The 25,349-nt window shown below is 38.9% G+C and overlaps 1 protein-coding gene across 8 annotated transcripts in view; it reads right to left on the bottom strand.

Annotated features, from left to right (window-relative positions):
* Nucleotides 1-4,197: 4,197 nt before the first annotated feature.
* Nucleotides 4,198-25,349, bottom strand: part of LOC130917454 (histone-lysine N-methyltransferase MECOM) — a 97,155-nt gene continuing 76,003 nt past the window's right edge. For 5 of the 8 annotated variants that reach the window (XM_057838859.1, XM_057838862.1, XM_057838861.1 and 2 more), the window contains exons 8-17: nucleotides 23,791-25,177; nucleotides 23,218-23,308; nucleotides 22,295-22,321; nucleotides 17,976-18,142; nucleotides 17,677-17,754; nucleotides 14,698-14,867; nucleotides 10,361-10,505; nucleotides 8,679-8,921; nucleotides 8,406-8,592; nucleotides 4,198-6,145 (exon numbers count right to left, since the gene is read on the bottom strand). In XM_057838859.1, the coding sequence (XP_057694842.1) occupies nucleotides 6,011-6,145; nucleotides 8,406-8,592; nucleotides 8,679-8,921; nucleotides 10,361-10,505; nucleotides 14,698-14,867; nucleotides 17,677-17,754; nucleotides 17,976-18,142; nucleotides 22,295-22,321; nucleotides 23,218-23,308; nucleotides 23,791-25,177 (2,630 nt within the window). In that variant the 3' untranslated portion in view covers nucleotides 4,198-6,010. The remainder of the gene's footprint in view (nucleotides 6,146-8,405; nucleotides 8,593-8,678; nucleotides 8,922-10,360; nucleotides 10,506-14,697; nucleotides 14,868-17,676; nucleotides 17,755-17,975; nucleotides 18,143-22,294; nucleotides 22,322-23,217; nucleotides 23,309-23,790; nucleotides 25,178-25,349) is intronic. The other 3 variants (XM_057838860.1, XM_057838865.1, XM_057838863.1) reach the window with 2 other exon arrangements.

Below are 25,349 nucleotides of genomic sequence, written 5' to 3'. Positions count from 1 at the left end.
TTCTGTCACACTGTTGTCCACAAAATATTGCTACACAGAATCATGGTGCACACATTTCTATTCATTCTTTACATTGTGTGTAAATTTAAAGGAGGTGAGCATTTGTTAGGAGCATGTTTCATTAATAACTGACATAGTCAATTTCACAAGGACTGGAAATACGGGCAATATTGGGCGGCAAAGTTTCCTCCCAATCCATTCCCGCGTTTAAGTGAAACAATATTGCAATTTCACACCATATGTGATACTTGAAATACAGAATATAGGGTTATGTATTAAAGTGACATAAACTATACCTGCCCTCCCAATCAATAAATAATTTGAATTTACTCACTTTATGCCACTTGGGGGCAGTAGCCATTTTAACCCTTGTCAATTTTTAATTTGTGATATTCTACCAGTGCCACACACACACATTTAGAAGGCAGCATAGTTTTCTAAGTCAAATTGCAGCAAAGTGAACAAAAATCAAATTTTCGACCTCAAAAAAATAAACAGGATTTAAACTTATTTTACCTTACACCTATTTTATTTTGAAAACTTAAATTTTCATAATTTCATCATTGTACTTGTACATTTTAATTGTCTTCAACCAAGATGTTTATATTGTCATTGGTTTATACTGAAAATAACTCGTACACTTTTGACTTGAAATTTAAGATACTAATAATTTTTGCCTTTTGAAGGCTATAGAATGTAAGCAAAGAAAATAAACCTAAATAGGAAACCTGAAAGATCTCTAGAACTGAGAATAAACCCCCTTCAAGTAACACACACACGCACACCCACACGCACACACAATATCAGATGCCATAAAAGCAACTCGTAACATTTACTCCGTTACATTTACTTGAATAGTTTCATGGAAAAATGTAATTCTTAGAGTAGTTTTACCATACAATACTTTTTACTTTTACTTGGAGAAGAAGCACTACTTTTACTCTCCTACTTTAGGCTACACTAGAGTCGTTACATTTTTCCTCTTTATTCTACGTATTGACATTATTTTTGCCAGAGATGCCGACAGTAGCGCTACGTGTTTCACCAATGAGATGTCGCAACAATAAACACAGGACTTGATTATAGCATTTAGCGGTAACAATGTTTTTTTTTCTCCACTTTGCACATCTAAGACGAGTTTCCGGGGTAATTCCGCTTTACTTCTGCATCTCTGCTAGCGACTTCCGTTTGACACTTTCTCTAACCAAAACAATAGTGGAGCTGGAGTGGCATTACTCATCAAAAATATCTCAAAAAGGACCATTTGGAAATGTTGCATCTATCTGCCATCATCACGACATGGGAGGGCAACATGAAGAAATGGCTGAGTCACCACAACCAAAATAGTTTTGTAATTTATTGATTTAATGGCAGTGGATGGAAACACAATCAGGGACCTGAAAACTTCTGAAGCATCCAGTTAAATGTGTCCTAATACAAGAATACAGGAATTTAGTGTTCATGATGGCAGATGTGGAACCAAGACAGTGCCACCATAAAGCAATAAAAGGTACAATTAGGTTCAATTTGACTATAAATCTGTGTGTTGTGTCACCGCTGAGACATCATTAGCTTTGCATTAGCGTTAACAATAAAAAAATTGGAAAACATTCATCTATTACAAGTCATACACCAAGCTTATTACCCTAAATGCATAAATTCACATGTTCCATGTTTTTTGTTCATTTGTTTACAGGTGGAAAACGCTGTTAGGCAAGGGAAGACAACTTCATGTGCCTCAGAACAACACTTACGTTGATGGACATATATCGAGACTACGTGCATTCTACCTTGATGATGGAAGGCTCGATTTATGGTCCACCTTCGTTAATATTTTTTAATTTATAAATTGTGATTTAATTACCTGTTTTACACATGAGCCAATTCTTTTAAATAAAACAAGAAATGGAATCATGTTGTCCAAAAGTTTTAATGTGATCAATATCTGCAGAAAAAATGATGACATACTATTTGTCTTTATATGTAAATGTGCAATGAGCATATAATACTATCCCCTAATAACTATCCCCTAACTAGATGAAAATTACATTATATTATTTTCATGTAACAACAAAATCCATGTCAGTACTTCTGCAATCTGCAACTGTAATATTATTTGTAATTTCCCCTCATTTTGGTCACTCAAGTGGCCGGCGTATCAATCTACACCCAATGTTGACACAGGCTACACAGTTTGGTAGAATTTGGTCCACGAAAGATCAACGAAGTGATATGAAGAAACGTGATCCATAAGGTGGATCATTTAGGGTTAAAGCTGTGAGCCAAATCTTTAATCTGCTACTGGTTTCGACCCAAAGCGTATGGCGAGGTAGATACACACTGACGCTTTGAAGCTGGACGCTGTTCAAAACATTCCACTTCCAAGCATATACGTATATGGGCGTTTTCAGGAGTTCACATAACCAAGCAGGTACAGAAAGTCCCGGAGTCTTATTTAAGTCGTGCTGAATCCATTTTTGGAGATTCCGTGGGTTCCTCTGGTTTGATTTGGCACTTTAAAACTACTTCAGTCACAATTCATGGTGTTCTGTCTAAACCGGAAGTCTGTAGCAGAAAACATCCAAGATGGCGCCGCCCAATTTTCACTCAGGAAACTTGTCTATAGCAGCCCGGTGTCAGTCACTGTAAACAGTAAGCTGCCGTTGGCAGTGTGTTGCGGGTGGCGACATCTTAACAGGTTTTTTACGGGGAAAAGGCCACCTGCTGAGCCAGAATAAGAGCCTACAACGAAGTCCATTCTGCATAATATGAGGCTAAAAGCTGGCAAACGAGATAAAAAAAAATGCGTATGCACTGAGAGCATCATACCTCGTGGCGGACCGATTTGCTAAAGCCAAGAAACCTTTTACGACTGTAGAAGAACTCAACGTGCCTGCGACCAAGAATATTTGCCATCAAGTTTTAGGAGAGGCCGCTGTTAAACAAGTTACGTTTTCCCTGCACTTAATTTTTGTTTTTAGCCCTGTCGTGTTATTTTATAATTTACTGTAATTGTCTGCCACACCTTGCCTGTCCGTGAAAAAACGGCCCCTATGACACAGGTCTGCAGTGCAAAAAAGGTTGGGGACCACTGGGGTATAGTACAGTTTAATAGTAACAGTTCATAAAGATGAAGTTGTGCTGGGGAAAAAAATATACCATCATTAAAAAAAAGAAAAAAAAGACATTGTAAGCAGTTACTCACAATGTTACTGATTACTTGAGTATTCCTTTCACCAAATACTTTTTTTTTTACTTGTACTTGAGTAAATTTTTGGATGAGTACTTTTACTTTTACTTGAGTAATATTATTTAGAAGTAACGCTTCTCTTATTTGAGTAAAGTTTTTGGCTACTGTACCCACCTCTGCATGAAAGCATAATGAACAAAAAGCACACATTAATACAGTACCACAACATAATATATTGTTGAGAGCTTTGCTTGTTGATGAATCGATTCATGTGGTCATTGCTAGCACAGGTGGCAAAAGTCTCACTCTGGAGCATTGTCATGGCCACTCCATTATGAAGCTGGCTTGCACCACCACTGCAGCTGACCTCATCAAAGCTGTACGACCCACGCCGACCTCATCAACAATGCCTGACCCCCCACGACCTCATCAAAGGTGGACGCCCCGCGAAGCTCAGAGGGGTGATGACAGCCCCTAAGAAAACTCCTCATCCATTAGAGTACCAAGAGCACTGTAAATATGGGGAGTCAGCGCTACTTAGATATCGAGACGGTCATGCCCAATTCACCCGACCCCGCACCCTCCTTCATGAGTAACCCTGCGGACAATGGAGCCGCAAAGACCTCCAAACCTTCACGGCCACAATGTCCGCCCACGTCGGCTGGCAGCAGTGACAGAAAAGGGTGACGGGAGGCCCTTCCGCACTGGATCGGACGCTTATTGAGCGTTTGAGCGATGAGCCAGGTCATCACATCTACCCACCTCATCCATCATGCCCCACAAACAGACACAAATAAAGAGGACACATTCCTGCCTCCGCTCCCACTACCACATTCAAACCCACTCTGGCCTTCTAGCCCCTCTATGAAAGCTGATGCCCGCGGATAAAATAAAATAAAAGGAGCAAGAGTTCAGGCTCTCGTTTGCATTTGGAAGCCATGGGAGTACCAGAAGAACGCACCAGGTGGTTCTCTGATGTATGTGTAGAAAATTATGTTGGTGCCCTAATTATGGGCATGAGAAGGGGTGCTGGGAGGGAGGTTTCAAATGAATGAGTAAAATGTCTGTGGCAGAATAACGAGAGGAAGAAAGACATATCAATCCACATTGGAGTCCTTTATTTAGTTGTTCCTCCCACATTATTTGAATTGAAATGCATAACAGTTACGTCGTAAAAAGCATTAAAATAAAAGTACCTCAACTTGCTGATTACTTTTCAAAATTGATTATAAACAAGGACAAAAAGAAAAAATGTGGTCCCTTAAAATGGGAGAATACATAAGAGCAGTCTGTTTAAGTTATTTTTATTTTGTTTTAAAAGTTTGGCACAAGGGCTCAACAAGAACTGAACGCCACACAAACTTGCAGACAACCGTAGAAAATGTCAACATAAATTTTAGCAGACCAATCATGCGCTTTCGAACAAATGATACCTGGGTTGTTTTTATTGTTCACTGATTTCATTCTGTGTACTGTTTTTTAAAAAAAATTTTTTAAAAACTGTTCATTTTTTGTATAATTAAATCAATAAATCATCATTAAAATAAAGACCTAATATCTATTCGTCAACCAGTTCCATTAAAAGAATAAGGAGTACGTGTATGTTTAATACTATGTGGCATTTAAAATGGAATCTACAATCCCCAATGAAGTCTGGGTTCGTCCCGGAGAGAAATTTGCCGTCACCCGGGCTTAGAGCAGTGCTATTTAGTAAACAAACTACAGTTTGCCAAGAAATAAATACAATTCTCAACATACAACAGCAAACAACAAGACCAACACCGACAACATCAACAAAAAAAATAGGAAATAAAACAAAAACATGATTGTCTAAGATGACTGATATACACAAGAATGGAGCCAATAACAACTAGCATTCAGGCTATTTAGTGGTATTGTTGGTTGACTAGAATGAATTTAATAGTGTGGAAAAAAGACGAATGCCCTTTACAGAACAACATTTAACTTCAGCACTGGCTACTTATCTCAGTAAAAACATTGTTTTCTTTTCATCCACTGAAATGACAATCTATTTATAACCTTTCACAGATAGCGAGATGGGCAGGATGGAGCACAGTACAGAATGGTCGGTCGACAATTGTGTACAGTGCAATGATTGTGCAGACACACTGTGAGTACAGAGAGGGTACTAGCTCGATTTATTTGTATGAGAACGTTGATCATATGGAGTTATCGGAACCAAGTTGCTACCACCCTTCATTACATTAAGTGCATTGTTTTGTTTGTTTGTTTGTGTGTTTGTTTGTTTTTTACAAGCAACACGTGGAACCCAGCGGTTTGAATTCCAATACAGTTTGGATATATATACGTTATGTCATTAAAGACAGTCTTAATGTTACTGTTAGACCTACTTGTCTTTCAGACACAAGCAACTCCAAATTATTCACCCTGCTTTATGTGAATTGGGCAGTGAATGCAGTCTATCAAAGATATATCAGCACAATTTCCAAGTCCACCAGCTGCCTTTGGTGTGCAAATGAAGAGAATAAATACCACTATTATTACTTTAGATTTATTATTCCCACCACAATGGTGTCATCCTGTGAGGTGCCATATTATGAATTCCATTTTAAGGTCTCAGAGGGATGTTTTTCTCTCAAAAATTTCAGGTGTTCTGGGCTGGGCTAGGAAGGGACCCTGCTTTGTGTCCAAGGCGCTCCACTTAGCAGTCAGAAGGGCCGTGATTCTGCTTTGCAGTCACTTCGAAGACATTGAGGGGGAAGAGCGCCCTTGCAATGGGCTCCCAATTCCATGAGTCAGTGTATATATAGGGGACATAAAAGGTGAACGCGGGTGTCATCATACATGGCTGAGGGACTGGAGGGCACTGGATTCAGCAGCAGCCCGAGCCAGACTGTGCCACATGGAAGCCGTGGTATGGGTGGAGGGGTGGAGACTTTCCTTTTCAGCCAAAGACAACATCATGGCATACGCCTGTGAAGGGAAAATGATGAAAAAAATCACTCAGTTGCCAGATACAAAAATGGCACAGATCAGTTTTGATTGACAATTTCAGAAAGAATTTGACTTGAAGGTGTGCTGTACTTTCAATAAAAAATATATCGTCTTAAATGATTATTATCTTGTGTAAATGAGCTTTTTAGTCCACCTGGCGTTGGGTCATTCACTTTTTTGTTGTTGTTAGTCAACAACAACTAAAATTGCCGTTTTTCATGGATGGATCAGAATGAATTTTGGTAGATATACTCCAGGAATCTATACGCACACATCAATCCTTTCAGTCCAAGCTTCTATTTTCAGATTTTATGGCTGTCATGGGGAATTGTATTAGGGTGATGTACATATTGTGACGTAACGTTGCAAGGATCAGAAAACCTCGTATGCATTCTTTCGGTTGGTCGTAGTTCATTGAAACTTGTTTATAAAGCTGTTATATCTGTGAGGTGGTGGGTGGGTGGTTACTCATGGGGTCAAGGTGGACTTTTTTTAATAGACTGAAAACTCTTTGAGTGTTATAATTATTGCTGATTCTCAGGGGGTACAAATACTTATGAACTCAAGTAAATTTCAAATAAATTATTTTTAAAAAATCATACAGTATGATTTCTGGATTTTTTTAGATTACGTCTCTATGAGTGGAAATGCATCTATGATTGAAATTTGAAGTGGGTGAACTTGCAAAATCACAAAAGGTGCAAATACTTCTGCTCCTCACTGTAAGTCTTAAGTACCTCAAGTACTTCAAGAATTAAAAGCTCTGGAATTAGAAATTTGATAAAACGTTTTCAGAAAAAATGCTTCTAAAATCACAAAAATCCTGGTCCTGACCACCAGTATGCATAGGCTTGTGATTGATGTTATTTTGTGCTGCCAACACTGAAGAGTGATATAAGGGGAAAAGTGTGATGTTTACTGTTGAACTGGAAATTGACCTTAATTTGACAATGGTACATGCTACGTATGTAGGGCGTAGGTTTAGTCTCAATATTGGTAGGGATGATATAACAGCATAACCTGCATGTACACTTTTTGCTGGGGATGGGACATTAATGAGACCAAACGGATTGGGTGAACGGGGGTCAAGGCTACATTTCTCACCAATATGAACCTACCGGTAATTAATTGATAGGCTAAATGATCAATGCAAAAATAAATCTGGCTTGTACTTTCTTTCACACTGCAAATTCATAATGTCTTAATCTGATATTTGTTCTTAAATCTAGTCAAATCATTTTCTTCAACTTGTGTGAAGTGTTAAAGACTAGTTAACTAGTATTTTTTTTCACTTTACCTTAGGTAAATATTACCATTTGTTCTTATTAAGCCCATACATCTAAAGGTTGGTTATTTTTCACCAAATTCAAGAGAGAAAAATGCTTTCAAATAATGTTTTGAACAAGATCAATTTCTTGAACTTAGAACAAGAAAAAAACGTTTTTTTTTTTTTTTTTTTTTAAGATTAAATATACTCACTTTTTGTTTAAAATAAGTGTGTTAAGAAAAATAGCTAGCTTGAAATAATCTTATTTCAAGAAATCTGAGTAAAAAATAATTGAAGCACTGGTAGATAATTTCACTTATTTCTAGTAGATTTACATTGAAAACAAGGGAATTTAACCAGTCATCAGCCAAATGAACTTGTGTTTGAGGAAAAAAATAGTGTCAGTGAAAGTCTGAACAAAGTGAAAGAAATTCATTTAATAATGGTAGGGTCAATTCTATCCTTACAAAATATGTGAAGACAATCTAAATTACCTTGATAACTGAACTCATTGTATAATGCAAATAAAGTTGCTTAAAAGATGGTGGGGACGATTTAAGCATCCTGAAAAGTTGCTAGTGTTATGTCCCTATGCAAACCTATGCCATTGTATAGTACTGTATATCTTAGTCCTGGCTTCTTAGTTCAATATGGCTAATGTGATAAAACATGAACCCACAATTAAACATGAAACGTACATTAAAATAAAGCTGTGTTTAGTAGCCTTTAAGTCTTACTGTGAAACAACCCTATTCAGAAGCAAATTGGGCACAATTCCCATCGAAGGGTTAACAATTGCAATAATTTTATCAATGTATAACAGTGGCAATGTTACTTAAAATTGTTAGTACATTTTTTAAAAAATTCGATACAAATAGATAACAGGTTGATCAGCCTGTTAGAATGGAATTCAGTATTATGTGGAATTACAGGTTCCAATATGTTGTATTTACTTATGAAATTTTACCTTACCTGTGACTTTGATTTCCTAAAGAGAGGCTGTTTTACTGCTTCGTTGAGAGAGGTTGGGGCAAACGATTGATGTTCTTCATCACCCTCCCCATCGCTCAATTCACTCTCCTCCAGCTTGTTGATATCTGAAAAGTGACGAATCTGATCCAAGGCAGAGTAGCCACTTGGCTCTTCCTCATCCTTATACCTAGAAACAAATTAAAAATACTTAGCTCCATTTCAGCCAATTTAGATGAAAAAAGGGTCACAGGTACATTTTGGTGTCAGATTTACCTCTTCGGGGAGATTTTGCAATTCTGGCTCAAGTCATTTGCCTGACTGAATTCCATTTCATCTTGTATGATGTCATCACTAATATTGCAGGGCGACAGCTTTTCTTGGGGTTTAATTAGAGTGTTACTGAGCTCTTCCCTTTCTTCATCAGCAGCAAGCTCGTCTGCTTCCTCGTCTTCCAAGTCATGTGACCCATGCCTGGCCATCAGTAGATTCTTTTCTTCAAAGTCTGTGCCATTGACACTGCAGAACAAAAATACATGAGATTTATGAAATAAAGAAATAGTCCACCACGACCGCTTGTTTGCCTCGATGTTCTTGTCACAGTCCTGTGTTCCTAACATCCGCAAAAACAATGGCTATAATTGGGCATGGCAGCTGTGATAGAGCAAAAGAGGAATCTCGTTTGTCATCGAGGCCGCAGGGCCCATTTGGGTAAAGCAGCACCAACTTCATCATTGCAGCACTTAAGTGGAGTGCTCAGCCCCTCATCTTGTTTATCTTTACTACTATCTAGTAATCATTGAATTGGCAAAATATTTAGCTGACAGTCCATTTGCAAGTTGAATTATGAGTGCATTGCCAAGCGATCCATTCTACTATCCCTGTGGAGAGAACGAGAACCAGCTATCTAAACTGCCAGAGCCTTAATTTTTCCTTGTGTCTCAGTGCCACAGGAAACCATCATTTGCTAAATCACCTGGAACGACATTGAGACTGATTCACTAATTAAGCACAGAGATGTCTTTCGTCAGATACTTAAAAATCCTGCGCAAAGAACTCTGGGTGAAAGGAATAGAGAGGAAAATTACACACATCGGCAAAATCATACAATGCCTGGTTTGATGGGAATACATTTAAGTGTGTGCGCTGTGCAGAAATAAATCGTGTATAATCAAATGTTGCTGAGTTTGTAGTCGTGTGTTAGAGAGAGCCTACATTGAGGCAGAGTGAATGTGGGACTGACAAGGTGGTTTTTGTGCTGTGTTGAGCTCACACGGCTCAGAATAGTGACGCTTGAAGAGCCAGCAAGAGCTCTGTGATTAAGAAAACAGATTCGCTAATTATGCTTTCAAACGTGGTAATTTGCTGGGGATAAAGTATCTATCAGAAGCAGTCAGAAGCACACCATTTTGAAAGGAAACACAGGCCGACCTTGTGACCCCACCCCCTCTACCGTCTTCCTGTAGGCCGACATGCTGGTTCCAGATGTGGTTAACTGCCGCACTCCCCATTTGGGCTTCTCTTCCCATCCTCCTCCGAGGCCTGCTGCCGCTCTTGGAGGCCAATCATCGAGCAGTCTACGAGATCTCTATCTGGCCCAACAATCGGGCCTGTGATCGCACCACCGTGAGGCGCGTGAAAACAAACTCAGAGAGCTGAGCAGATTGCACAACTGCTATCTGACCTGATCATGGCTTCAAGAATGTATTTGCATAAAGCGCAGACGAACTTGTAAGCACAGACACATCACCTGATTTAATGCATGAAAGAGATGGGATCTCCTTGAATGTTGATACACATGATTGCTCTCTGAACAGTATGCAATTAGTAAGATGGACTGGGATGATTAGTAAAATGCAAGTGTAAGAGAAACAGACAGCTGTTGACCAATTTTTTGTGGATCTTGAAGTCAGACAAATGCAAAGTGTAGAGTTCATAAAAAGTAGATGTTTATATACCCTTCTTCAGAGGGGTCCGGTGATGTTTGACTCTGGCCTGCGTTGCTGATGAAGTTTCTTATTTCATTGAAGTATGAGTCTTCTTTGTCGTCCAATATGGCACTGCTACCGTCTAGTTCCGACTGTGGTGAAGACATTGCAGTACCTGCACAAAGAAACAAAGGAGAAATATTTCTCGTCATTATTTTCTGGTACACCCTACGAGTAAATGCATGAGTCATGATGGCACTTAGAGTGCCACTCCTATCCAAAATTACCCATTTCGTTGTGTATTACATCCTGGCGCAAAATGTCCATATGTTCTGTTAACATGTCAAACTGTGTAACTTTATTAAACCTCCCAAAATAAGTTTTGTTGATGAATAAATGAGTCCACAAATTTGGAGGCACTTTTGTAAACCAATCAAATGCAATGCAGTAGAGATTTATTGATTTTATGGTTAGGGATGCACACAAAAAGGACACACAAATTCAAGTTTTTTGCAAGCCCCTCTTAAATCAATATTATTTTTAAATTATTTCATGTGTATATTGTGTATATCTGGTAAACTAAAATGATTTGACACTATTTGCTTGATTTATTTTTACTCAGAAACAAAACGAACACCCTGGAAATGGTCAATTCTAAGTAATACTCACAAATTCCGTAGTGTTGTTGCAGTTGTATTGCAGTGTTCCGTTAGTTTATGTCAGGCGTGTCATTGGGCAGCTAAATTGTCCTTGGACAACATGTTTGATTTCAGTTGGTTATTCACTTGTTATGTTATTCTTTGGGGGAAAACGTGGCGAGGCTAGATGGAGGCTACTGCTTTTCTTTGCCTTTCATGTGTGGATTAAAGGCATTGGACGTTGCTAAAAGAATAGATCTAGACACCGGAGTCCATTTCTATTTTTTAGCAGACTCTGCAATCCAAAATACCTCTGAATATGTGCGAAGCCTCCTAGCAAGCTCCTCTTGCACACATTCGTGGATTATTCTGTTGGTGTTCCAAGCTTATAAAATAATAAATAAATTAATTTCGCGCACAATGGCAAACCTGAAGACTATTTTGACTTCCTGGTGTAAAAATGTGGATAATTGCACTCAGGTACGACTCAGCATTCTTCTGATGCTTCAGCCCATATAAACCATTTTACATTTTGTGCATGTGTACAGAATGCTGTCAACTCAGAAGTTGTGATGAATTTGTAAACAGGCAAAACAGCTGTCACTTACGAATTTAGACCCAAAATCAAACATTAGCAATGCCAATCTGATGATTTAAATTAAAAAAACAAAAAAACAAAAAAACAAAACGATGGGCGCTGTAAAGGCAACCTCACCAAAATACATTTCGGTAGTGCACGGTGCGCGAGCAAAATCGTACGCCTTGAATGACGAGGCCTAACGTATGGTTAATGAATCAAAAATATTAGGTTAGCTCGATCCGATCCGTGAATGAAACGTGTCGGAGTCCAATTCTCACCTTTTAAGATTTTTTCGCAACTATAGTTAATGGTGTGATAATTAGGGTTACCAACTCCTTAAAAAAACTCCGCGACCCTCGTGAGGAAAAGCGGCATGGAAAATGAATGTATGAACTCCTTAAAAAAAGAAAAAAAAAAAAAAAACGGGACACCTGATTGGTTGAGCCGGCCGGCCTGATAACCATGAACCTTTAATAATTTTTTTGTATGCTAAAAGTGGAGTTTTTCAATGATAAATATTATAATTTTACTCAGAACAGAATTAATTAGGTACCTATTTGAGCGATATAAGCACATTAAAAACAATAATTATCAGCAATGTATTTTTAATACAAAAAAAGAAACTAGAATAAAATTAATAAGTCATGCAAAGTTTTAAGGTCCAGAGCCTTTTGTGTGTGTTTTGGGGTGTTTTTTTTTTTTTTTTTTAAATACTTTTTTAAAACGTGCAAACATTAACTGTGAGGTAAACTTTTATTTATATATCTTTTTAACAACTTTGGTGCGTTCACCGTCCCCTCAGCAATAACAGTTTCACAAATATAATGTTGAAATGTACATGGACAGATCACAAAACTATAACACAAATAATGAAAATAAAGTACACAGAGAAAAACAAAAAAACAAATGATCATTACTTTCAACATGCTTTTTACTCGCGTTTCACTCAAACTCCCACACCCTTATGAGCCGTTTACATGGTGACAATGACATGGGGACACTGCGACACTAAGAGGCAGTTTACATGCAACTCTGCGACACAAACACGCAATGATTGAGTAGCGGACTCGCCTCACGTGCATATGGTGTCGGCGAAGATGGAAGGCGAAGACGAAAAATTCTGAATCCTGCCTCCAAAGTGGAAGAATCGGATTGCGGGGGATTGAGGGGGGCTTCCTTGGGATGCATATCAAAGGCTCCCGCGGTGCGAGACCGCGCCATTAACGTCAGCACTTGTACACGTCACGTTGGGCGTGCGCTGCGGTGCTACTAAACATTAAAAACAGCAAATATGGCGGAATGTGGGCTTTAATTTACTGTTTTAATAATAGTTTTAAATTAAATATGTTGAATGTTTCAATTTTTGTCCCTTTTTGAACAAAAGAAAAATGCCATTGCTTCGAGTGGGCGGGCATATTTTTTTCCGGGCTGAGGGAGCTTGCTGGGGTCAAAGTGCATCATTCTCTGTCGCCCTGTAAATATGCACTGCCCCCTACCCCAACTGTGTCGCGGAATGGTCTCGCCTTTACATAGTGACGCCGAAACAGAAGGCAAATACGCAAACTTTTGATTCTGATCCGACCGGAAGGGTTCAATTGCGGGGATGCTACGTAACCATATGAATGGAACGCTTTCACTCCGATAACATCAGAACTCGCACACCTCACTTTGGGAATGCATGGTCGCAACGAGTAAACATTCAAAGCAGCAAACATGCCTCAACGGTGGCTTTAATTTATTGTTTTTATAATATTTTTATTTAAATATATTTAATTTTGAGCCTTTTGAAGCAAAAAAAAAAAAAAAAAAAAAAACAACGGATGAACGCCATTGTACGGAAGTGTATTGCATTCACATTAAAAATAAAAAAAAGGGGGGCTGTTTTTTTAATTATTTTTTTTCAACTCTCCCTTTTTCTGACTAATTTATTTTTGGGGCTGTTTTTTTAAAAAAAAAAAATTTTTTCAACCCTCCGTTTTTCTGAGTAATATATTTTTGAGGTTTTTTTTAAAAAAAATTTTCCCCAACTTCGTTTTTCTCAGTAATTTATTTTTTGGGTTTGTTTTTTGAATTAATTTGTTTTATTCCAAACTTGTTTTATAAAATAATTTATTTTCAGGTTTGTTTATTGAAAATTTTTTTTCCCAACTTTGTTTGTCAAAAGAATTTATTTTTGGGTTTGTTTTTTGAATTATTTCCAAATTTGTATTTCAAAAAAATGTATTTTTGGGTTTGTTTTTTTATTTAATTTTTTTTCCAACTTTGTTTTTCAAAATAATTAATTTTTGGGTTTGTTTTTTGAATTATTTTTTTTCCCTGAGCTTGGCTACGGATGAAAAAATATTTACAATCGCTTTTTTATTTTTTATTTATTTATTTATTTTTTTGACAAGCAATGTTATACTTCATTTAAACTTATAAAGAACAGCAAATATACAAGAAATACAGGAGAAAAATTAAATACCCAGAAAAAAATGTGAATAGAAATAAGTAAAATAAAACGTAAGGGAGAAAAAGAAAAGAGAAAAACAAGAAAACGGCATTGCTTGGAGTGGGCGGGTATGTTGTCTTCTGGGCTGAGGAGGATGCTGTCAAGGAAGTGCATCATTGGCTGTCACCTTGTAAAACTGCACTGCCCTCTACAGCCTGCCAAGACTACTACATAGTTTTCACGCAGAATTGCGACATCGTTCGAATGGAGACGGAACCAAGACGGAACCATGTAAATGTAAACATGAAATTTGTCGTATTCTTGGAGTGTCACCATGTAAACGGCTTCTTATGTTGTCTTCCAATTTCCTCATGGCAAGCGACAGAACCTCCTCGATGAGCGGGATTGTCATTGCTCTGTCAGCTCATTGGTCAGAGAGCAGGAGAGGCTGGGGAATGCATTCCCCTCCATATTATTGATAGAACCATAACAGTGTTCGTTGGTTCTACAAAAAAAATATATATATATATTTTCGATTTTCATGATAAAACAGGACAAAGCGCGTCCCATGTAAGCTTTATACGGGACACGTACTTTTGTTTCTGAATACAGGACAATTTCGTTTTTCAAGGGACAGTTGGCAACTCTAGTGAATCCACTAGGAGATTGCAATTCAAGAACCGGTTTTGAATTATAGATGATTCCTCTTGCTCCTTACCTGACAGATTGCCATTTTCGTGCTTCTTAAGGTGACGATCCAGGTTGGTTTGCTGACCAAAGCATCGATCACACAAGTGGCACTTAAAGGGCTTTTCCTTGTTGTGGATGTTACGAATGTGGCGCTGCAGGTTGGAGGAGATGCTGAAAGAGCGGTCGCAGTATTTACACCTGTAGGAAAAGACAATCGTCTTAAGGGGGAAAACAAATAGCATCAAAGAGCAAACATCTTCTGTGGGAAACATAACTGAAGCGCTAATGCAGAACACACATACACATGGCCCCAGCAGATCCAGACATGATGGAGGAGCTTGTTTTAGGTAAAACAGAATTACCTCTTATCTCCAGCCAGCTCAATAAAATTGCATTCTTCTCTCACTCAATAAGCACGCAAAAGATTGTGTTCTATCCCAGCAAAATTAGCTGCTTTTGCCAAGTTTCTTCATGCAAAATTATACGAGAAGATTACATCTTTTCTTCTGCTGGAATTAGCTTGCTCGATTGGCTGTCCCTCAGGACACCCATGGTTATCACCATAACAAATTGCAATAAACAGCAGCAATCTTTAATGTCATGCCAGTGTATGAGATGGAGGCTATCACGCTGGGGCAGTTGAGGCCCGTGTTGGTCTCTCTCCCACCCCTGTGGTCAAAAGGCCTCCAACGAGCTTTGGGCAAACATTTCTCCATCTTGGTAACTACAAAGCTTTGTCCTGGCCAGGGATTACTCATTATGTTAACAAGGTAAAGGTGCTTTTAGAACAACAAATATGCTTCATTGTTGGTTGCTAAGTAACTGTGGATGCTTAAGTAAGAGATTGGTTGACCTTAAAATGTTCACCATTTTTTGGGGGAAAATCAAAAATATGGCCTTTTGAAAGCTTTTCACATTGGTTAAGACATATTCCGAAAAATCTCCCAAAGGATCATCAGTAGAAGAGAAATGCTTTTCATAATCTCCATTTCATTTTGGAAAATTTATGAAAAATGTCTTCAACATTTTAGTTAGCACTAGTCACAAATAGACGAAATATGTTATTTATATGTGTAGCCCAGTGGTATATTTATGCATAAACCACAGATTCCAAAATAATATGTATATATATGGATATAATCCATTACAACTGTTTCCAAAAAGTAAAAAAAAAATAAAATGCAATATTTGTGACTTGTTTAAGCTAATTCTGCAGCTATTTTGCTTATTCTTTTAATAAACTGTTGACTTAACAAAAAAATAATCATAATAATATTTGCTAGGATAATTACAAAGTGTAATACATACAGTGTTTATATTTTCTATGTAATTCTTAATGCATATTGTGGACATATTTGTTTTCTATGTCAGTTGACGGACATTTAAGCCTACTGGACTGTCTCAGAAAATTAGAATACACAATATTCTAATTTTCTGAGACAGTCCTGTACATTAATCCACCATTTAAAGCAGGGGTGTCCAAACTTTTTGCAAAGGGGACCAGATTTGGCGTGGTAAAAATGTGGGGGGCCGACCTTGGCTGACGTCCTTTACATAGAACAATATACAGGACTGTCTCAGAAAATTAGAATATTGTGTATTCTAATTTCCTGAGACAGTCCAGTATGTGCATGCTATTGCTTAAGTGACATTGCTATAGAGACAGTAAGAAAAGAACTGTTACTTTCTCTCGCGAGACGACACGAGAAAGCATGTCGACCGCTGATTGGAGTATCAAGGTTAGCGTGGAGAGAGAGTTGGCAAAGGAGAAGGGAGAGGACGCAAGCTGAAGGTTTTGGTAATGTTTGGGACAGAAAATTCTCCGCAGTTTGGACTGTAAGCTTAGCAGTATTATCATCAATATCCATGGCGTGACCATGGACAACGCTTGGAGAGTGTTGTCAACAGGATGTGAGTCGGTTGGTAGTTGGATGCCACAAGGAGTCGATGGATGGACGTTAGCGTAACTTGTTGCTAATGCGAGGCTAACCGCGACAAAACCGACGCATGGTTTACACTGCGACAGTCCCGCTCGGAAACCTCTTTTCAAGCTTCAGACCTAAGATTCGCCGCATTCAAAAGTTTCGCCGCACTCAAACCTGTGGCGCACCCAAAGGGTTGACCCAGCCTCAAGCAGGTCTAGAATCAGTTTTGGGGAACACTCCGGAGCATGAGTACTCAAGTTGTGTGTGTTTGGACCCACTTGAAAAAAAAAATTGTAGATACTGAAAATTTTGTTGCATTTCTGCTGTGTGATTTTGTCATGTGAATGTGAAGTTACCAGTGTGTTTATTGGTCCACCCAAATTTTGACAGTCACAACACAACTATTTTGAGTAATAGCCTATTCAGTAGGTATATTTTTTTATTTTGGGTGAATAGATTTAAGTTCATCTTTAGTTAATTAATTTCTTCACAATTTGTAAATGTACTGTAAATACCGTATTTTCCTCTCTATAAGGTGCAGCTGAGTATAAGGCGCAACATCAATGAATGGTTTATTTTAAAACTGTTTATATATATATGTATATATGTATATAGGGTGCACAGCATTATAAGTTGCACAGCATTATAAGGTGCAGGAGTAGTGTTAGTAGTGGTTATGTTATGCATCCATGAGATGATGCCGCGCTAAAGGGAATGTCATGCCACGATTAACCAATACTGATCCATATATAAGGCTCCTCGGATTATAGGGCGCACTTTTGAAAAAACTGAAAGCTTATAGGTGAGAACAGAAAAACAATGTCTCTCACTTTTGACAGTGTTTTTGCATTGGAACCAAGGAGAGCAGAGAACAAATAGATCCAGGGCTGGAGTTGCACTATACGTCTTTGCACAACATGAGGTAGACATGTTGAAGATTATATGACTTTGGTCGAGGTTTGTGGTCTACTGTGTGCAACTGTAGTTTACTGTGGTATGGGGAAAATATTGTGGTGTCTTTCTTTAAGTAACAACACATAAATACACGAAAATAAATATTGTAAATTATGGAAGTCACTTACCTATAAGGTTGCTCCCCTGTATGAGTCCTAAGGTGGCGTGTCAAGTTGGCAGAACGTGGGAAGATTTTTCCACAATATCTAACCAAGAAAAGGAATGTAAGCAGTGTTTTCCTGACAAAAAAACAACATAATTTTCTTCACAGGCGAAAATGAAAAAAATAAAATGACCCTAAAAGTTTACTATAACAAGAGAAAATATTAAGGAGAAAAAGAGCAGTTGTAAAATTGTAGTGTCCCTATTAGAATAACCCATCTGCATTATGGCCCCACAAAAATATTCATAATAATGCTGTGGTTACCTGCAAGTATAGCGCTCCTTGCCTTTACGTAGAAGCGTCTCTGGAAGTGTTGAAGGTGGAGCTCTGAAGTCAAACATGGAAGGGACAGAACGCAGCAGTTCACCAGACTCGGGCTTCAGAGAGCCGTAAGTTTCAAGCTTCTCAGCCATGTTCTCAATAGCTGACATCTGAAAGGAAGCAACAGGAAGATGAGACCGGACGCTCGTAAAACTGAAAACTACAGGAAATTCAGTTCTGCTTGAATTCCATACTTATTAATGGTCTACATTACAGTAATGATTTGATCAGTGCCTGAATATTGATAAGCAGAGAGCAACAAGAGTTTCTTTGTTTCTGAGTCTACACAATGTGTATAAAAATGGGTTAAGACGAACACAATAATTGGATAAAACAAAACGTGTACGTATAAACAGCTGTATGCGAATGTGAGTCCCAATTTCACAGCCTACATCTTGGAGAAAGTTTTTTTTTTTTTTTTTTTAATTGTTTCACACAATTCACTTACTCAACTCTCAGACAGACAACACCTAAAGACACAAAAAGAATTAATGACTTCAGCCAATCTTGCTAATGAAGTGGAACAGTTGCTTTCATCAGATATCCTCGGAAGAATTATGCATTCTTGTCTACATTGGCTCTGGATATATGGACAAGAAACTATTTGCTGTGAGGTGGTCATAGTTGATTAATTGCCACCAATGTGTGTGAAAATTGATGTATATGTGTAAGGGAGAGGAATGTATTTGTAATGCATGTGAAGGATCACAATGTGTGTGTGTGCTTACAGCCATGCGTGTTTGTAAGCGAGTGTGATTGTATGTGCCAAGTGTGTATCTGGGTGTTGTCAGATCCATGTCCGCGTGTATTTGTGTTTGTGTGTGGAGTGATTCATGTCCACTGCTGGGCAGTAAACCATTCTGTGCACAATGCGGGCAGACAGCACATTCGTCAATATGAAAGATGTTGACATTGCTGATCAAGGGCCAGACATGGGTAATAATGATATCGCTGTGCTGAAAGGGGCGGAGTGGGGGAGGAGCAGGGATGCGAGAGGAGTGAAGGGGGAGACAGAGGGGTGGTGGTCCCAGTAGAGCACCGGGCCTGACAGGCCATCACACACATGGACACACACACTCATTCTCTTCTTTTTCGTGGAAGCCACAAAAATTTGCATTTTTTTGCGCACATTGAATTTTCACCTTGTTCTTTTTTTTTTTTTATCAAGGCAACAAATCAGTGGTGATTCGGGTCCTCTACGGGAGCCGTGCTTTGACTCTGACACTCCATCTCCTGTTTTCAGCTGCTGTCACACTCAGGTTGCATGCTAAGACAGAGTAGATGGGAAGGAGGGATGTGAAGAGGTTCTGAGAGGAAGCATGAAGAAAGGCAAGATGATAAGCGAGAGAGGAAAAATGAGAGGGAAAAAAAATTCACATGTAGAAAGAAAGATTAAAAAAAAAAAAAGAATAACGCATGACAGACACCAAAAGTTGAAAGCACGTGCATGTTGGAGTTAGTGATGTATTGGAGGTGTGTAAAGTTTTTGCTATGATTATGGTTTAAGCCATTACTACGATTATATCGTGTAAGTGTGAAGACCTGCTCATTATTATAATTGATGATCTTATTTTATTTAAAAAAAAAAAAAAAAAAAAAAAAAAGCTTATATACACAAATATACCGTACTGTATGTTTAAAACTTTTTGAAACAGCATTCCAGTCAACTACAACAATAGCTTCATAATTTAGTAATTGATCAATTATTAACAATAATTGAGTACACTCATAATACCTAAGCCAGAGGATAAGAATACTGTATATGAAAAAAAGATTAAAAAAAGTAAATCAGTAAAAATAACCACAGCGTGCACTCCAATGATTGATGTGCACGTTTTATGGATTAGGTTGATTAAGTCTATTTGACTATGTCACAGGGCCTTGTGTGTGAACTGTTTAAGCTACTTAATGTCAAGAAGTGACCAGACTGTGCTCTGAGGTAATTTTCCCATGGCCATACACCCTACTCTTTTGTATAACAGGCCCCTTTACTCATACATTTAAACACACACATACACACCCGCGCACACACCTCATGAAACCCCCCTTTCATTCTGCCCAAGGCAGTGTGTAAGCATTTGTGAACTTGCTTGTTGCTGTAGCGTCGCAGAGGGACCAGCAGTTGATTGGCTATCTTCAGAAGTCAGTGATGCTGCGAGGGGCCAATTAGTGAGATGCATTCTCAATTGTTGATCTCTATCAGCAACCAGATGTTTGGCGAGAGGAACTACCTCAACCCTTGACCCTCTGTTTCACGGCAGTTTCCCAAAGAGACTACCCTTGAAAACATTTTTAGCACCCCCAACTAAACAACAACCGTCCCCACAACATTCACTGTCCGCACTTCCATGCTCTTTTGAAATAGATGTGCTTCATTACTTGTATAAGCAAACATACAATATATGTTCAAAAGTGGTTGACTAGGGTGTTGCACTGCTGGAAATTCCCACTTCAGTGTTAAATATGTATCACAGCAAGACTTGATCAAGATACAAAAATGTAAACAAATTAAAATAATTAAAACGGGGAAAACCAAACACAGACATACTGCATCAGTCATGTTAATGCTGTAGTTTGTGAAATGAAAACAAGTTGGGGTGTGCACGTTGCAAACCCGTAAGCCCCTTTCACAAACATATCCCAGTAAATTCCCATGTAAGGTGACAGATTTACTCGCGTCATTGCCTTCATGCATGTAGAGATATCCCGGGAATGACGCGGGTTGGACACTTTCACAGACTTGTCTCGTTTTGCTCAGTGGCGCTCTCTGTGCGGAGAGGGCTGCTGGCACGAATTTAAAACCTGGATATTAGGTCATTTTTGGTCGGCATCAGCTGTCACAATGTCGTTCAAATCGTGTTGTGTTACAGCGCTGGTTGTGGGAACGTTCCCGACGTTGTCATTGCAGCCAATTCAAGCTCATATAGACTGTATTTAAGCCCAGGTGATCCAAGAAAAGGGTGGCGAGATATTGACTTGCTGGGCGCCTTTCGACACCTCTGCCGCCCTTGTTTTGAAATCCCCTACGTTGAGCTGGTAGGTGAGTGTACCGGTATTTGTTTTGTTGTCTTATCGGCTCTCTGCCTACCGCTTTGGTTGGTATTATTGATCCCCGTCGACCTACTGTCACGGACGCATTGTGTTTTTCAGTGATCGCGTGTATTTTTCTTTCTATTTAATAAGCCCTTGAACGCTTCCCTCCGTTGTTTTCTGCTTTGAGGTACAACCTTGTTTCTGCAGTTGCAGACCCTAACATCGGCAACAAAATAAACCACACATTTCCAAAGATGGACGATGGACTCTCTTCCTCGGCTCTACAATCCAGTAGCAATTTAATTATCATTATTTTTTTTTCATTTTAATTTAGCTATTTTGAGCTTGCTATGTTGATAATTGCGAAGTTTGTTTACCACTATTCGACTATAAAATTATTGACTCGCATTTTAAACTTTTAAACAAATTACATCACATGGAAAAAAAATAGTGTAAATAGGTCACTGATATGTACCTCATAACTATCGCTTAATTGTATTTTTTTTTTTTTTTGTTACTGTTGCATTTTACCTGATATTTTAAATGATAATCGATCCAAATAAAGACAAATTGAAAAAAAACAAAACCTTTCAAAGGGTAAATATTTTAAAAAGAAAATCTCGACCACTCCTTGATGTCTGGGATTTCTGCATTGTGACCCTTGTTATTTTACTGTGTTGTGTGAATGTGGCCATTCACAGCTGTGTGTTGACACTCGATGAGACATACTACACAGAGATTTTGGATCAAGACAAGGTAAGTACGCGGTAATATCTCATTAAAATCATGGTGACTTTAATGATTCTCTCTCATGCTCTCACCTTGAGTTAGGGTTTAGGGGTTTAATTATTATTTTTTTAAATGCCCTCCTGTTCTTCCTCCATAAAATTCAGATTTTAAGCTTTCCAATAATGTATCACATATGTGTAAAGAACAATTAAATGAAATTTGGCCAAATTGGAGGTCTCAGACCAGAACTACAAGTCACCAGAGTGTTTTCCGCCATGTATATATAAAAAGGTCTGGTGTGACAACATCAGAACAACAACAATCATGCTGTAACGTGAGCCCATGAATCTTTTTTGTGAAGCTGCATGCATTCCATTATTTCTTTTATACTAATGTATTAATATAAAATGTATTATTATTATTTTATTTTAAACATTCACATTTTTACATTGTCCCTGCAACACTTTGAGTAATTTAAACAAGAAATAAAAAAAACTTACCCATGTGTTCTGATCTGGCAAACGAAACTGAGGGGAAAAAAGAGGGAATCAATCAAAATCAAAAAGTAGCAGCATTTGAGATTTTTCGATATAATCATGGGCCAAAATTGTTTGATGTGTTCAACTTTAAAAGTGCAATGAGCTGCCTAATTACAAAGTTACGGTGGCGGAATTGTAGGTGGGTGGCTCTAATAGTTCCCAACAGTTCCCTGTGCTCAATAAAGACATTATAATAGGAGCCAGTATGTAATATGAGCCCATATTCCTTTGCTATAAAATATCCTGCCAGGAAGTAAAAAGCTGAATCACAGAAAGTTTAAAGGGGAAAAAAAAAAGTTTCAGTCCTTCCGTTTTTCTGAGTTTGGCTTGATTTACACTTCAACAGTGAGTCAGGTGACTATAAGCAAACCTACTCAAAAGTATACCGAGTGGCCCTTTGTTTTGTCTCACTTGGGCCCACACTACTGGGAATGATTTGTGTGTCCAGACATCATAAAGTCATAAAGATGGCCTAAGCACTCTGTTAGTGTTTCTACTGATAGGACACCTCATTAAGGCATGTAGGACGACCATGTGGTTGTTGAAGGCTGGGCCTTTGCAACAGTCTGGACAGAAGACATAAATCAGGCAAATGAAACAGCCTGTAAAAAACAGACCTGAAATGGCCAGAAAAGAGGAAAGAAAATCATATGCCTGAGAAAGGGCTGTTTTCACTTTTCTAGGCCGTTCTCACCCACAAGAGTGACTGATTAAATAAATGTCAATACTTGCACACACAATAATAGAAAGTCACGCACAAACAGCTATAACAGAAATTCAGGCTTCAAAAAGAGTATTTCCTTTATGCACCAATATTACCTTAAATTTGTCAATATTTTTTTGATAGATAACCGTATTCAAGGTCTCTCTAAACGAAAACATACCTGAGGATGGAAGAGGAAGCCTGGAGCTGGCCGCATGTACTTGTCTTTCAGCGTCTCAAACGGATCACTCATTCTCCTCTTCTCAACCCTGCTAATAGTAGATTTCTATCAGTTTTTACCACACCAATAGTAACCGAGTTTATTGTTTGCAATATAGTTAGACACGAAAAGTCAAGTCATTCTTTGAGTTAGAATGTGAGTGAATAGAACAATCAATGTCTTTAAGCAACTCGTTTCTTATTTATTATTTGACATATACAGTATTAGTGACACATATAGGAGTGTGGTACATACAATTTTGAATAAAATTTCAGTTCAGTTAGCCCAGAGTAAATCTTGAGGTCTAAGAGCATTTCTATGTTTTTGGAATGATGGGCAAGGTAGAGCTTGCTGATGTGAAATGGAGGTGAAATGGTGTAAATTGATGATATACAATGCTTTTGCATATTCATTTTGGCACCTCTTGCTAATTTGTGTGATAAAAATGCTAAGATTCTATTGTACCAAACTGAACCAGATCATAGTTCTTGGTGGGAACATGTTGTATGAAAAAAACACTGGGATTAACAGTACCTGTAGATGGGGTCCATGAAGAAAGGAGTCGGCCTGGCATGTTGTAACGAGGAGTCAGGCTTTGGCGTTTCCATGACTGCCTTCTCATCTTGATGACCGTCATTCTTCGTCATTTTTTTCTCTTCTTCTCTAGTACTGCATCCACGGTCTCTGGTGCCTAGGCTGAGGTCCAAAGGTTGATCCTGACCAGTGAAATGAGAGGTTTCTCGTTTGGAAGGCGCAAACGTGCTAGACTTCTCCTCCTTTCGTCTTGTGGTGAGGTCAAATGGTGACTCTGATGAAGACTTGCTCTGAGCCTTTTTGCAATCTTCTGTCTGCAACTGTGGCTCACCCTTCAGCATTTGGGATCGGACATCTCTGTCTTGAACAGGATAGACCGGTGGAGAGAAAGATGTGAAAAAAGGTAAAGGGAACATGGAAGGATAGGGCAGTGACCCGACTTTTTTGTCCTGCAGGCCAGCCAGGCCTGTAGAGCCAAAATACTTCTCCGCAATGGAGGCAATGGCCTTAATAGAGTCATTGACAGCCCCTGTAACAGCTGTGTGCTCATCCAGTGAGGAAGGGATGAGGGAAGGTCCAGCATTGCTGCTTGTCAGGCTCAAACTCTGGGGACTACCGTCGCTACCCTTCCTTTTGCGGCTTTGGCCATTTTCCCGCATACCCCCCCTGTCTCTCTCACTGTCCATGTCACTTTCAAGCTCAGAGCTTGACATACTCTCTAGATCGCTTCCACTGGGTGTGCTGACATCATCAAGATCACTGCTCTCAGATTGGTCACTTTGCTTGTTGCGTTGTTTGGTGGAGGACAATGAGCTATGTGTATGAAGGTCTGAAGCGGCGATCTGACTTTCAAGACCACCATCATCCTTTCGAAGCGCCTTGAGGAGCTCTCTGGACTCCTGAGCTCCCGGGCTAGGAGGCAGCAGCGGATTCTGGCTTACCTCAGCACCAGGCCCAGCAACAGCTGTGAGAGCCGGTTGTCTAACCGGGGAAGAAGTGGTAGGGATTAGTGGTGGACGGTGGTAGAGTCCAGAAGGAAAAAGGCCAGGGAAACTGAACGGGAAGGTTGGAGCGGCAGGGAAAGTAAGTCCACCGTGATGGCGGCTAGCTCCAAAATAATCAGCCAATCCAGCACTGCTGTGGGCCAGGGCCAATGCTGATTTGTCCAAACCTGGACCACCGGGGAGTGACATACTTTGAGCAAATAATCCTCCTGTCGCGAAATGGTTTTTTCCCTCGCAAAAACGCCGGTGTTTATTCAGGGACGAGGTGGTGCTGAACATCTGTCCACAGTCTTTGCATTTTATCTGTGTTCTGCAGTCAGCATGCATACGTTTATGACGGCATAGGTTTGAGAACTGCGTGTAGGACTTATGGCATACCTCACCTGAAGGGCACAGAAAATTAGAAAAAAGGGTTTCAGAATAGGACCCACAGATAGAGACATGAAGTGCTGAAAAAAAAACATTACACAATCATATCTACGTAACATGTGAAACATTAGTTTTATGTGAAATACTTGTGTTCTCATCAATACTGTGACAATGGTTTCCCATCAA

This window comes from Corythoichthys intestinalis, chromosome 6 (assembly GCF_030265065.1).
Source record: "Corythoichthys intestinalis isolate RoL2023-P3 chromosome 6, ASM3026506v1, whole genome shotgun sequence".
In the NCBI taxonomy this organism is placed as follows: Eukaryota; Metazoa; Chordata; class Actinopteri; order Syngnathiformes; family Syngnathidae; genus Corythoichthys; species Corythoichthys intestinalis.
Note: the sequence above shows the minus strand (reverse complement) of the source record. Positions and strands in the feature narration are given on the sequence as shown.